This window comes from Mesitornis unicolor, unplaced genomic scaffold, assembly GCF_000695765.1.
Source record: "Mesitornis unicolor isolate BGI_N332 unplaced genomic scaffold, ASM69576v1 scaffold8578, whole genome shotgun sequence".
NCBI lineage: Eukaryota > Metazoa > Chordata > Aves > Mesitornithiformes > Mesitornithidae > Mesitornis > Mesitornis unicolor.
In genome coordinates, this window is record NW_010199847.1 from 143930 (window position 1) to 158976 (window position 15047).

At 42.1% G+C, this 15047-nt stretch overlaps 1 protein-coding gene across 1 annotated transcript in view; it reads right to left on the bottom strand.

Moving 5' to 3' along the window:
- The window catches only part of PAPPA (pregnancy-associated plasma protein A, pappalysin 1), a 175200-nt gene that overhangs the window by 138533 nt on the left and 21620 nt on the right, over positions 1 to 15047 (bottom strand). Inside the window, exon 2 of the mRNA XM_010189570.1 lies at positions 9572 to 10640. Coding sequence (XP_010187872.1) covers positions 9572 to 10640 — 1069 coding nt within the window. The remainder of the gene's footprint in view (positions 1 to 9571; positions 10641 to 15047) is intronic.

The window sequence follows — 15047 nt, forward strand, 5'->3', positions numbered from 1 at the left end:
AGTCAAGGCTGGAAATACAACACAAGGATGTTGATGGGGCCATACTGGACAGGGTGAAAGGAGAGGAATATTGTCTCCTGGTAAAGTGACAAAGTGCTTTTATGAGTCAGAATGAGAAATATTCAGCTTAGCAGAGGACACAAGTTGCTCCCCATCCTCTCAGTGCTGCAGGGTAGCAGCCCCATTGCCCAGGGGCTGGTTGGTGACAAAGTACCTGGCTCCAGGCGGCAGGAATCCTCCCCGGATTTCACTTTGAATTTTCATTGGCGTGAACTAAAGTTCTTGAAAATCCTCAAGAGCTGCCGAGTTTGAGGGACTTCCATGCAAAGTTCATACAATGACCCAGCCTTCATGAGGGTCGAAGGGGAACCAGTACAGGAGCCTCTGGAAACCAGGTTTGGGCTCTGAGAGCTTCCAGCACAACTGGGCTGAGGCTGCAGGCACTTACAAAGCCAATGTCACATCACTTCAGCACTTTTCAAATTTCCCTAGGGACATTTCACTAAGAGAGATTCCCCTTGCAAATGATTTGAAAAACCAACAGTCTTGCACTGGGGAAACCAACTACCACAGCTTCTCACTGAAGTCCTCAATTTATTGACACAACAAAGATATACCATGAGAAGCAAATTTATTCCATATTATCTACTGGCAGTATAGCTCAAAAGATGCATTTTGAGGCAGCAGAAAGAATTTTTTTCTCCAAAGCCTTGTAATTCTACCCTGCCAAAGCTGCCCTCACACAAATCAGCGATGACACATCTTTTCAACATCCAGGGCCAAAATTATTTTTAAAAGCAGGTAATTGCCACTTCTGTCATTCCAAACCACTGCTGTTTCCACTATTTTACCATCACTGATGTAACCCAACAAGTGTCAACAGCAAACATGGGCTGCTTCTGCAATTACTGAATTAATGGAAATTATTCATTTCACAACAAGCATTTCACACATATCACTGGCCATGACCAGACATTTATCTAGAATTTACATGAGACATTCTGCATTTCCAAGGTTTGTTATATACTACTCAAACATCTGGGTACTTTCTAAAATAGTTGGTCTGTGGGGTGCAGATTTTATCAATCTTTTTCACTAGGGTGGATTGGCCACAAGAGTCTTTAAAGCAATGGCAGAAAAAAAAGAATTGCTGAACCTAGTTCTCCTGAAGAATTTCAGAAAGATCAAATTAGGCCAAAAACTCTAATCTTGGTTTCAGTGGGGTCCCTTTTTAGCAGGAGTCCCTCTAGCAAGGTCCCTCCTTTAAAAGAAAAAGGAAATTAAAAATGAAAAACAGCACTGGGGAAAAATTAAGTGTGTGCTTCAAACTCACACATGCCAGGAAATTTAGAGTTAAAGGTGAAACTCCACCCTGAAGAGCTCCATACTGGAGATATTTCAGCGAACAAACATAACGTGTTCCGAAATACAAAGACCCAGTAGGGTGCACTAGGTATGGAGTTTCAGCCTTCACTCCAAATTTCCTGGCTTTTTGGAGGTTTATTAGAGTTTCATACCCCAAACATTTAAGTATTCCAAGAAGTTTCCTCAGTGCAGCTCACCCTGATCCTTTTGGAAGCTGAGAACAAGCACTCCAATGGTGTAGCCACCCATCCATTATTAATGAACCTGAAAACACTTTCTTGCAAATTCCTGTTAATTTGGAGTGCGGCAATTATGTGCAAACTAAGTAGTTTCAGTTGACTTACCCTGAGAAACTTCAAAATTGAAAATCTACTCAGAACAAAGCTGAAGGACAGGATTTCATTGACCCCAGCAGAGCACATGCTCCGACTCTTCCTCCACCGCATGTGGGTCCTGTAACTCCATTTCAGCCAGGGTGCAGTCAAACACACACAAAATTGCTGTTGACAGCAGTGGTTTGCATTCCTGGTTTAACCAATCTACAGGTTGTGGGGTGGGGATATATCCATCCTACTTCTCAATGAATCTGGCCTTAATGGATGAAAAATGACTATGGCTATCAGCATCATGCTTTTTTACAACACAGCTTTTATGAACACGTTACAAGAATTGAAGTGGTTCCAGTACATCTCAGTAATCCTAAAAGAACCATTGTAAAGCTCTGCATCATTGCATTTCCTGAGAGCTCTAGGGAAATTATTACCAGCAACCCTCTGTAGCCCCTCTGATCACCCGCACTCTTCTCCCTTCTCAAATATACAGACAGAGGAAGTTTTAGGACTATATGATGATTTCAGTGGGTGTCTTGACATATATCTAATGGAGAAGACATCACACATACTGTGAAATTGGCCTTGCCAGTCACTCTGCACAAGCGTATCTTAGTGATGGACAGATGCAAAAGTGATGGGACAGCTCCACACTATCCTGAGCCTGTGGTGTCAGAGGAATAATTATTTCTTTGCTCTGTAGATAAGAGAAGATAAACTGAGACATCTGCTTCTTGGGCTTATCCTAGCCCAAAACTGACCAGAGAAGAGAGCTTATACTGAAGGGATGACTCGCCTTGGGGAAAGAAGGAAGACAGAATAGGGAGGAGGTAGACAGGGACTTAAAACATCAGGAACTGGTGCCAAAGTTCAAACAAGGGCCAAGAGACACAGACTGTATCATGCCATTGCCTACATATCTGCCTCTGCATCCTTTCTCCTTCAATCTTTTCCAAGACCTTCCTCTTTTCTTTCACCTTTCCATTTAGTTAATCCCCTCCTCACTCTTTCTAGCTATTAAATTTAAACATATGTACATACCCAAATCCCCTGACATACACTCCTTCTCATACCTCTGAAATCCCCCGGCAGGCCAACAAACTAAAAGAAAGACTACGAAAAAGTCACAGGGAGTGATTTCTTGGTATTGTTATTTTTAACCAGAAAATTTATTAATTTGAGGAAAAAAGGACTAATTCGCAAGCTCATAAGCCCTTCTTTTTATTATTCTTTTTTTTTTTAATCTAGCACTATTAATTGGCTTAAGAAAAGACATCCACCCTGCTGCTGAAACCTGCCTTCCTGTAAGCTTCAGCTCTTCCAGCTACATTAAAAACATCATTGCTCTGCAGATCATAGCACTGACATAGTATTATCTGTTTTTTCTGCTCAGAACTTGCATCTCTTTACCCAGTCTTTCCCTCGCATCTACTGAAACTACAGACAAGTCCTCTGTGGCATAAAGGTATTTTTCTACCCCAAAACATAAACTACTTGCAGAAACTGCTATTTACTGAGTAATCCAACTTTTAGGTGGGCTTTCTACCCCTGCATTAAGTTCACAGATATTGGGCAAAGGCAGAGCTGCTAGGCCAGTATGCGTGCCTCTGCTCACATTAACATTTTCAGCTGAGACTATATAAAGAAAATTTACCTTCTCCTTCTCACCCCTTTTCCTGAACCTTGCAAACCCACTATGCAAAGGCACTAGTAATGCTGAGGCTTTCAAACGTGGCTGCATGGAGCAACCCCCCCCAGGACACAGCACAGGTCAGCATTGTCTCTTCTGGAAGATTGCTGTACATTTCCACTGGCAGCTATAGTGAAGGGATCATTAGGAAAAAAACAAACCAAAACAAAGCAACTGAAGTACTGTTTGCCCAAGTCCAGCAATCCACATGAGAAGCAAAGTCAAATGCATCATGTTCATGGATGCTGTAAATGCAGCATGGTGGAGGTGGCTGCTCTGTGTTTCTCAAAGGGGCAGCTATTGCGTGCAAGAATTGGACTGAAATTCTTATCAGAAAAGAAGTCTGAAAGATAGAATGGGAATTGCAGAGGTAAGTATTGCACCTGGTTAAGCTTGCCACAGAGATCACCTGTGCTTTTCATCTTTGTGTGAAAAGTGCAACCTCCTGAATTTATAGAAGGTTTCAGCTCCCACCAAATAGCAGTGGGTCTGCGTGTGAGACAGTATGATTTGAATTGATCAGCAAAGAGAATAAACCAGCTTTTATATACTGCTGCTTTACAGAACAGGGAAGGGGATGAGCTCCACGTTGTTTGCTTAAACGGAGGCTGGTAAAGGGTTGCTGGAGAGTTTCTAGGGGTTAGATGGACCTGGAGGATGCAGCAAGGGGCAAATTCAGTCCTTGCCAAATCTGCAGACTCTGTGCTTGCAGATCTTCCATGTGGGCTTCCAAAGCCAGAGCCAAATGGGTCTGTATTAGCACTGGAGAGCATAGTAATACTTTAATCTATTGTCTCCCACAAGGATTCTTAATGATCTTTGATAGTTTACTCCATAGATTTTATAGGCTGTCTTCATTCCAAGCATCCTACAGTTTGACCAGACAGTGATCTTTTTACATAATGGATGATGTCCATGAAAAAAAACACATAAGTCCTGTGAGTCTTGGGGAAAAAATGTTTCTTGGAAAAAAAAAGGTTGGAGAAGATGACTGGAGGTCAAGCTAAATTGAGCAAACTCCTACTGTTTCTAGGGTGTGCAATGTACACGTAAAAATAGTTCCTTTAGTACTGAAGTCCTAACTATATCAGAATTCAATACTAGACTTATAAATGTCAGTTGCTAGCATGGGAACAGATGCAACTCCTCCCAGCTAATTAACATCCCTGACATCTGGAATAGAGGACAGAATAAACAGAAAGAACAGAGAATTTCCTGTTGGGACTTGCCTTTTGGGTGACAACTACCAAGATATAGCAACTCTGTCCTTGAGAGTGTTACCTCTCCACCTTCTAAAAAGCCCAGGGGCTGGTAATTAAAGAACTGGACATTTAACACTGAATCCCTAGACAAAAACTCAGGTATTTGCTATATATCTGTGTGATACCTGTGTGAATGCAGGAATCCTTGATGTCAAGAGCTGCACAATGGTCTTTTCCAGGCAGGGGATTAAGTTCTCAAGCTTCATGAATTGAAAAGCTTTGATGAATTTCTTCTGTTCTTTTTAGTGCTAAGGATTAGGTGGAAATTAGTCCTTTATTAGGAACCAAGGAATATTTCTTACAACTCTTCTAGCTCTTAAAAAGGGGCATTAAGCTGACCACATTTTGCAAAGAAGCCTCATGAAAAGATTTCCAGTGGTAGAGAAGGAAAGAGAGATAAGAGGCTGATCTGATCAGAAACTCCATGGAGGAGCCCTGATGTGCGGCCACAGCTCAGTTATTCGTACAAGGTTGACCTAGGCTCCATATTAGCCAGCCAACTCCTCCTTCTAATGCTACTGCTGTGGTCCGCATGGCACAGCACAGTGTGCTCTCCATACACGCCTCTGCCATACTCAGAGCTGATCAAAACCACTATGGAAATTTCTACGAATTCTTCAAATGTCTATTCAGAAGCTAATTTACATATGCCTGAAATCTGTTGATGCTCTTAGTCTTGAACGAGTTGATGTGATGCAACGCTAAGCTTTGCTGAACTGCACAAGTGTTGGAAAAGGCCACAGAAAAGGGTGGGATCAGCAGGACACTGGACTCCAGCTCTTTGGCTCAGTGTCACCCCGACTCTGTAGGTAGGTGCAAGTACAGACTCTGGAGGTGGTACAGCTCATCCCTGCCCCTTGTGCAGGCAGAGCTGAAGAACTGCAGGAGCCTTCGTGCACATGTGTGGACATTGAGAAAGCCTGTCCCCGGGTCAGTTATTCTGTGGGGATTTCCAGCAAGTATTTGGTAAATCATATGAATCCAGGGAGTTTGAAGAGACCTCAGTAGCTTTTACTGTTTCAGGAATTTCATCAGCATTTTCCTAAAAAGGCATCAAGGGGAATGCTTTCTTATCTGTCCATGCGATCCTGTGGTGAAGCCTGATGTGAGAGCCCAATGTTACATAAAAGGAACAGCTCAGTTAACCATAGTATGGTGCAAGAATTTGCCACATCAAATGGCACTTACAGAGCATGATTTCCTATGATCCCTTGCTGTTTGTTTCAAGTTTTTTTTGAAAAGGAGCCATAGTAGGTGTCATGAGCTCAAAGTCTTCCTTATTTTGTAACCAACAATATCCCAAATAACCCAAGGAATGTGTCTTTCTGGCAACTGTGTTTATCGTCTCTTCTTCCCTTTGCATTGGGCCAGACTGTATGATCTTAGCATGTTCTAATTTCCCAGAACTGCAGAAATAAATTAAAGCTGAACAATATTTGCAAATCCCATGCTGGGACTAAATACATTTTGTCCCACTCATGAAATTAATAAAAAGAAGTGAGGCAGATATTCTTGAATAAAGCCTGCTGTGTGGCTAATGATAACCAGTCCTTTGTTTTTTCCCCGTAGGCTAGAAGAAAGAGGAGAGATGATCTAGTTGGTACCACAATGTTTACAGCTTTTCTGCTGAGCAGCTCTGAGAGCAGAGTCCCCATCCGTCAGTGCTGTCTCCCTGAACTGTCCCTCTCGCAAACTTCTTGACAGATACGTCACTGTGCTTAAATCTCCATGCAAAAACACCCCTGCTACCTGACTATCAGAAACCTCAGGTGTTTTGAGGAAAATATTTTTGGAGAGGTGACAGAAAGAGAGGTTAGGAAAGAAAAAGCCAAACCCACACCATCTCTGCTGCTGGGATCAGCTCTAAAGTCACCATAGTTGCACCATAACAGTGACTGAAGGACACCATCAAAGTACACGAGCACTTTGTCCAAGATGTCAGGAGGATCACAAGAAACTTATAATGCAGATTTGAAGATGTCTTGGAATTTGTCCAGTGATATCACATCTGTGGTTGCACTTAGTCAAGAAGCATCCACAGAATTTTGGTAACAAGACTTACAACAACTTTGTCCCAGGACGGAGGCTTGATGGACTGGGACTGAGACAGTCAGAAGAAGAAAAGTGTCTGGAAATGGAAACATCTTCTTTTGGGGTTGAAGAGGCACTGAAGAGGGTTCCTGTTTATAACAGCATTAATCAAGCATTAGCACTTTTTGGTTGGTTCCAAAGGACAAAAGTATTTCAGTAATAAACTCTACCTGGTGAACAGCTGGCTACAACTGCTGACACTAAGGATGCAGAAGGAACAACAAAACCCAGTAGCATCTGAAGGCCCCGCTAGTACCAAGGAAGACTATGAAGAGTCTTTATAGCACCAAGCTCAGGCAACTTTTTATTGGTACCATTTCATCTTTTCTCCCCCTTTCCTCACCAGACTGGAGGTTCTTTTCCCTTTCTTCTGCTATTGTCAAACTGAACTTTGGCAGAGGAAATACCTGGAAATAGATGTGAGCTCTCACAGATGTGGCTGTGGAGATGTCTTCATTGATGTGGTGCAAGGCCTGCACTAGAGGGGGCTGACGACTCTTTGCCAATGAAAGTAATGATGAGAGGGGCTGGTGATGCAAAATGGGCCCAGACGGTGCCAACTGAGTCACGGATTTTGACTGAGTCACTTGTTGGCATGGAAGTCTCTCTCAGGGGATGATGCTGAGGGCAATACCAAAGCCAAACATAGGGTTTGAATCTTTACCCTTTCAGTCAATGAAGGCTTTGTTGCTGAAGACAACTGCTCCAAACCTGTATTTGTTAGCCTACATTCTCCAAGCAGTGTTCAGCATTTCAAACCTCATTGGTAAGTCCACAGACCTAACTGCTCTGTTTTGCATACTGAGAGCAAAGACCCATCACAGTGGTGGATATGAACTCAGCATAAGCATATCAGCCACCAAATAAAGGTTCCAGAGAGATGGAATATCTTCTACTGCCCTTCCTGGTTGCATCGCCAATGATCAATGCTGCATTACAATGTCTGTGCAAAGACAAATAACTGAAATCCAACTGTTGCAAAAAGATCTTGGGAAGATCTATGGATTTTCTCAGGCTCTGCATTGTGGAAGAGGACCTTCAGACCTCCCTTACTGACTTCAGTGTATGAGTCACGTGGAGGTGCTTCTCAAGCCAAAATGAACATGGAGAAGATCTGTGAGCTCATTGCCATGAAATGCAAGTCCTCCAGACAAGTTCAGCAAGGCAGTTGTCTCCTAAAGGAACACAACTGCTTATGAAAAGCAACTATGCTGTGATAACTTCAGATTTTGGAATTAAATTCCTTGCTCAGGCTTGTACAAGTACAATTTATACAGCAAAAAGACTTTATTTGAAATCAAAATATCTCTGGATGTCATAATAACATTAAGGCGCAGTCTTAAATCTGTCAGCTAAAACTTACAAAGCTTTTCTTGTTTCATTTTGTATAGGTATTATGCTGGTCACAGAACAAATAATAAAAGCATACTATCAGATTAAAAATAATGTATTTTTCTAAAAATTGTCATAGCTGCTATAACTAACACCTAGAGTTCTCAGAACCACAGTGTTAAAACAATCGAATTTGCATTATGTCTTTGATGATATTTGCATAGCTGTGTTCCTCTCCAGTTGAACAGTATTAAAAGAATGGTATTTTTCCTCTCGATATTTTCAATCACTAATACTTAAAGTATTCCCTCATTTGAGCTTTGTTCACTGGTAACTGACTGAAGTCAAGCTCAAATATTTTTTTAAAAAACAACCTCACTGGAGTTTAAAATAAAAGATATAAAACCAAACAAGCAAACAAACAGAAACCTGGAAAGGAAGCATTTATTTGCAGCTTAATTATGTGTATTTAAAGCTCCAGTAGAGCTGATAATGTTATTTAAAAATTTCTCTCTACTAAGGAAGTTACAAATACAGCCTGAAATGCTGTAATGCAGGGGGCTCCAGAACTGCTCATACTTTCCTTCTTAACTTAAACCTGAGTGTTGACAACACGGGGTGTTCTGACCATCACCCATCACTATGTGTAAATGTACTGACTCTTGTTTGAAGATGACCCAGAGCAGGTTGGAATAACTGTAGGTATATGGTACTCAACTGATGAGAGTTATTCAGGGATGCTGCTCTTCAAGCTACAACAAAAGGAAACATTTAGCCGAAGGTCTCAGGATTTTATAAATTCACATCTACCCACAGAAAGTTGCCCTGCCATTTGCAATAAAGTGGCATTACTCCCATTTTCATATACATAAAAAGAGGTGCAGAAGAGTTTAATTACCCACACACAGTGTGTGCAACAGCACTGTCGGGAACCTGGTACTCACTTCACTCCTAATCCACAGACTCAGCTGCCTTTCTCCAGCAGTGCTCATAGAAAGCTGTTCTCATAGCATTAAGAATACAGAATAGCCTACCTACCTTCCAAGAAGTCTTACAGAATTAAAGTCTACCTAAGACTATTTATGTTCTCTTCCACACCTGAGGGGCTCTTCCCTCTCCAAATACATATGAGCTTTCTATGTCATCCAATCCCCACTCCTAAGAGTCTGTGGTTAAAATTAGCTGTGCCATACTACAATATAGTACTCATAACCAACAACCAAAGGGTCTCCCAAAGTTGGCTGCTTCGGTTTTTAGCACTCTCTTTAGCCTAGACAATGAATACCAATTCAAAGTTAAGACGCTGTTGAGACCATTACTGTGATTGCATTTAGATAACTGTAATGTGAGCTAAATAATAGTAAAAGAATAAATTAATTAAAAACTCCAAAGCCCATAACATCAATAACAGGAAAGTTTGACAAGCAGCAGATTGGTCAATACCTAGAGAAATATTCATTAATAGGATCATAAAAAACTTGTTTGTTTAAGAATTTGCCTACCTGTAAGGAGAATACGGGTCAAAGCATGTCTTGGTGACTTCAGTTATCTCTGGGTTACAGCATTCCCCACCATCGAAGTTATATCTCTCGTAATTACAATCCATGTCACACACACCATTCTGCTTCTTCTTGTTGAAGAGTGTGTGGCGCACGTGTTGACAGTCTCCGCCATCATACCCGGTCAAGGTGTGGTTGCACTCAGGATCACAGCTGTCATCTCCAATCTTACTGATATCGCAGTTGGCCAGGATGAGTCGGTGGCGAAGGGAAGAGTTCTTCACCTCCAGCACTTCCAGCTCCCAGGTGATGTTGTAGCGGCTGAAAGCCTCATTTAAATGCTGATGCTGGAACTCAATCTGCTGTCGGCTGACGGTGGGGTTCTGGTGCTTGTCATCATAGAGATTTACCACACGGTAGCGAACAATTTTGTTGCGGCGGAAGCTGGAGAGCTTGTTGTAGCTGGCAATTACGTCTGTGTTGTCACAGACTGTCTGTCCACAGAGAGGAGGGTCTAGGCTGGTATCCAGCAAATAGCCATGATGATAGTTGAACTTGCTCTGAGGACTGCTGCCATCCTTCATGGGAGACCAGGTGTTTTTCACATTCAGTAAACTGTCTTGAAGAACTAGCTGAGGTAGAGACGTGTCTTGTCTGTGAATTGCCTGGCCCATATCCAACAAGATCTCCTTCTGAGACCGGGCTGTCCTCCAGAGGCTGAAGTGCTCTATGTAACCCCGATAGTTCTGATTCAGGGCATTTCCTCCAACCATGAGCACCTTGCACTTCAAGGTCAGAAGACTGAAGATGCTGCCCACTTGCTCTCCACTCGTAGCCACCTGGGCACCATTCACATAGAGTTTCATCAGGTGCCCATCATACGTGGCAGCTAGATGCACCCACTGGTTGGGGAGGTAGCTGCGATGTGCTGCAATGGTGGTTACTTTGCGAGCACGGTCCGTCTTCAGAGAGAAGAAATAGCGGGGGTCTCTATTCCCCTGGTCACTGACGGTGTTAATCCCCAGGACCCATCCTCGGTCACGAGATGTGTAAGAACATTTGTCATATAGTCCTATGTGCCCCCAAAAAAGAAATATGAATAAATAAGGATGACAGAATAAAGAAATTAGTCTTTGAATTGAATAAATATGTCTCTTTATATGTATATACACACACTCACCTACATATGTTAGAAAGTTAGCATACAATAATAACATTAAATCATCTAGCGCATTATTGTAAGAGGTCACGTTAAGATTTGCTATTAAAGGTCAGCATTTGCCAGTGGCATGAACAAATGGGATTCCCCTTTCCTGACCAAAGACCAAAACTCTTTTGCAAATTCCTATCAGCAAATTGTTGTGCTGAGCATTTGGTTCTTCCCTTCGCTCAAGCCATACATCACTGGTTGAATATAAGAACAGACTTGAGAAGCAGTCCTTATTGATCTCACTCACACTTCATATCCCTGAACCCTGCATCTAATAACCTCCAGAGGAGAAATAAGTATGAAATCTAAGTGCTGCACAGTTTGAAAAACACTGAGCAGCTGCAGTAATCTTGATATGTTCAAGCACACAAATCCTACAAAGAGTGAATGGGATGTGTTCAGGCTACCTTCAAATTCATACCCAGTATAAACCGGTAAGGAAATGGCATACATTGGTATGCTGTACGTGCTGAACAACATATATACCACATGAGGAAAGGGCAAGAACCATGCATGGATGGACGCACACATTCAGAAAGATTCCTGCCCCCTCACACACACATTTACTAACAATTAGATGCACCGCAGGGAATATATGCTAGTGATTTCTCTTGCTCTCACAGAGTGTGGATCCACACCTAAAGCTCTCTCAACTGGTCTTCACACAGCTCCAAGTGGTGGGAGGAGCCCACTCCTTCTCACTTTAGGACACGAGGTTTGGCAAGTTAAAGACGTGCATTTTCATCTTTCAGTTCTCCAAGGCCAAGGGCGGCAGGGACACCCCGCAACTGAAAAAGTAATTGCTAGAGCCTTGAGCACCAAATGGCCTTTCTACTGTCCACACATGGAAAAGAATCTTTCCCCCAAGCCTCCACTTCCAAAAGCCTAAACGAAAATGATAAATCTCTGACAGTTCAGTCCTCATGAAAAGACTAAATATCCCCTTACCTCACCCCTGCACCCTAACCTTCCCAGCACTACAACCAAAAAACATCTTCTGCTTCTGACTAAGTTGCTCAAAGGCCATCTGTTAACAATCACTCATTAACAGCGCAGTCTTGTCTAGTATCAACAGAGCAAAGGTTACAGGAGCATTCACTGTATTTTTCCTCCCCTTTCCCAGCACCCACTTTCCCCCCTCTCCTCACACCCTTCCCCTCTCCTCCTCCTCCCCCTGTAGAAAAAGGCTTCTGATGGCAAAGCTAAAAAAATTTCAACAGGCCTTTTTTCTGCATGCTGGTATTTTGCTAGGGACTCTGAGCTCCCCCTTTTCCTGTTTCCTTTGGAAGAGAGATCCCAGGGTTCGGAAGGTAATGTGTTTATTCATCTGTAGGGCGCACTCAGTTCAAAACCTTTGCGAGACCAGCTTCTAGTTTATACTGCTACTTCTGATCACGAGAAAGAAGAGGAGGGGAACCAGGGAAGGAAAAAAACAAATAAGCTAAAACAAAATGACATTTGGTGGGATGGATATTTACTCATGAAATTCATGATATGAAAGCCAAAGCTACCAATGACCTTCTGGAGTCTGTTTTTAAGTGGGTTTTTTATTATTATTATTTTATTTTTTTTTAATGGAATAAATAGTTTTAGAAAGCATTCATTTTCAGATGTATGACAGCCCATAAACATCTGCATTTTTATGAATCTCAAATAAAAATATAGTCCAACGATAGTGGTTGGATAATACTGCAATGAGTGAGAAGACAGCTGGCAAGACAAGTCCCTCTTCCAGAGAAGTAATAAAAAATAAACTATAAAAATCTCAACTTATTGTAATAAGACCATTAGAGCTGGTCAGACATTTTGTAAGAGGGTTTTTGCCTGCTGAGAAATGCCAACATGGTGAGAGCAGAAAAAGTGATGCAGAAATTTGACTGGCCCCAACAAATCTCTTGGAGAAGCTCTGGGTCTTCAACATGGTCAGGGGAACCCCAGGGGCTCCCTCAGCTGTTCTGGCTGTAAGCACAGAAGGTCAACCCATCCCAGCCATGCTCCCCACCATCTCCTGTCACCTTTGCCTCCCAGTGACTGAATTCTCCAGGCCTGCAGACCACAGGGCAGCTGCACATGCAATATCTGCTCCACCTGTTTCTCAAGGCATCCAAGATCCCTGCTGTTGGATGGACAGCTGGAAGTCCTGGAACAAATTTTGGGGTCTCCAGCTCTGGGGAAGTCTACCAAACAGCCTTTACAGGTCAAGTGTTTTGGCTTTTTGTACTGACCAGGGCTGGAAATATTCCCCCAAAGAACTAATAAATTATTGTGGAATGGAAATACAGTTTTCTAGCCAGCATTAAAGAACATCTTCCTCTCTCTCTGAAGTACTGCATGATGCTAGTGATTGACCTCAGCTGAACAGATGGAGCTGCTGGTGGAATACTACAGAATAGTAGCAATCCTCCCTTGCCTTTGAGCATTTAAACCCTGATGTGATGCAACGCGTCTTGAGTTTGGCTCAAACAGCTGCCATCAATTCAAGATTTACAGGGAGCCAAAGGAGGGCAGAAAAAGAAAAAAACCAGTGACAATAGGGACACCACTGAACATGCCAATATGAAAGCTGCTGAACTAAAACAGTCTACTATTCCAGTTCCTTACATTTTCTAGTATAGGGCAAAGGTCATTACTGAATCCATATGCCACGTACAGTATTCTTTTCGCAAACTTTTACTGTTACAGACATCCAACTCTTGATGAAAAGATGGATTGAACACGAGCCCTTCAGCAACAAGACTTGGTTTTTTCTTAAGAGAAAGGAAAAAGAGTAAAGAAAAAGGATAAGAAACCCACACTCCCTATAACTTGCAAGTCGTCCCGGTTCTTTATGAGCTTCTTTTGTTTGTATGCTGTACCTACTTTCCCAATCCTTCACTTGCTTTTGGCTTTAGACTAAGAATCCTCCGGCTAAGGGAGTGTCACTTTTCCGTTTTGTCCCCAGCACAATGAAACTAATTTCAGCTGGGACTTTAGATGTCATAATAAAAGAATTTATTACTTCTTCTATGACAACTAATAAGGGCAAAGTCATTGGAAGAGGGACATGTGAAATAATTGCCAGAACTTCTGAAAACTGAATAATTTGATGTTTTCACAATTTATTTCAATTTAGTAAAAGGTTCCATAGCCATGAGTTATTTCTCAGACATAATTAAGAACATTTTAAACAAGAGGAGGCCTCTTTTACCCCAAACAAGGCTGGTTTTGAGTAAAATCACCCTTCACAATGGTTGACACTCCGAATTTCAAAATTCAGCTGTGACCACAACCAACATTTACATGAAAAACATAGAGTTTAGATTCTCGTTTACACTGAGAATTCTTTACAATAACATGGTAAAGGACATTCTTAGCTACTTAACATCCCTTTGCAAACCAAGAGTGGTATAAAGAGGCCTCATGGTAAATGAGACTCAAGCCAATGACTGCAAAAACCACAATTCGGTGAATATGTCTGAAGTTTCTGAGCCAAGAAATGGTGCGAAATAAAACTGATGTTTGTTTTCCCCGCAGCAATTGGATTAAAAAAATATGTACAAGTTTCATACAGCAGCAAACAGTTTTCCTCACTTCTGCTTGCCCTGAGTTTCTAGAAAGGGATGAAGCTACAGCTGAGAAGAACACTGACAGCCCTTCTAACTCCTTAGTCTGAATGATTTTTTCCCTGTAAAGCTCCTGCTCCTGAAACCCAAGGGATTAAACCAGAATTTTATCTTTTATTAAAAAACAGAAGAGGTGCTAATTCAGCTTTCCAGTAAGAGGCATTGGTAACCTTCCTTCCCCACAAAGGAATGAGTCACTTTTCTGACAGCTTTGGAGAAGTACATGGACACAGTAAGATGCCACATTCCTGTATGCTTGGCCAGAAAGAGACTTTGATAGCCCATGAGGCTCCTTACAGTCTCATGATGTTTGTCCCTTATAGGAAAAGTAAATTCCAAGGCATGCCAAGAGTGGGGAAAGCTGGAAAAATAAATTCTAAAGGCCAAAAGCCAAACATGGAAAACCAGAAATAGAGTCTCTCCCTTTTTTTACAAGTCATAGAATCATTATGGTTGGAAAAGACCTTTAAGATCATCAAGCCCAACAGTTAACTAACCCTGCCATGCCCACTTCTAAACCATGGCCCTGAGCACCACATCCAGACGGCTTTTAAATACATCCAAGGATGATGATTCCACCACTGCCCTGGGCAGCCTGTGCCAGTCTTTGACAACCCTTTCAGCGTAGAAGTTTTTCCTAATGTCTAACCTAAACCTCCCCTGGCGT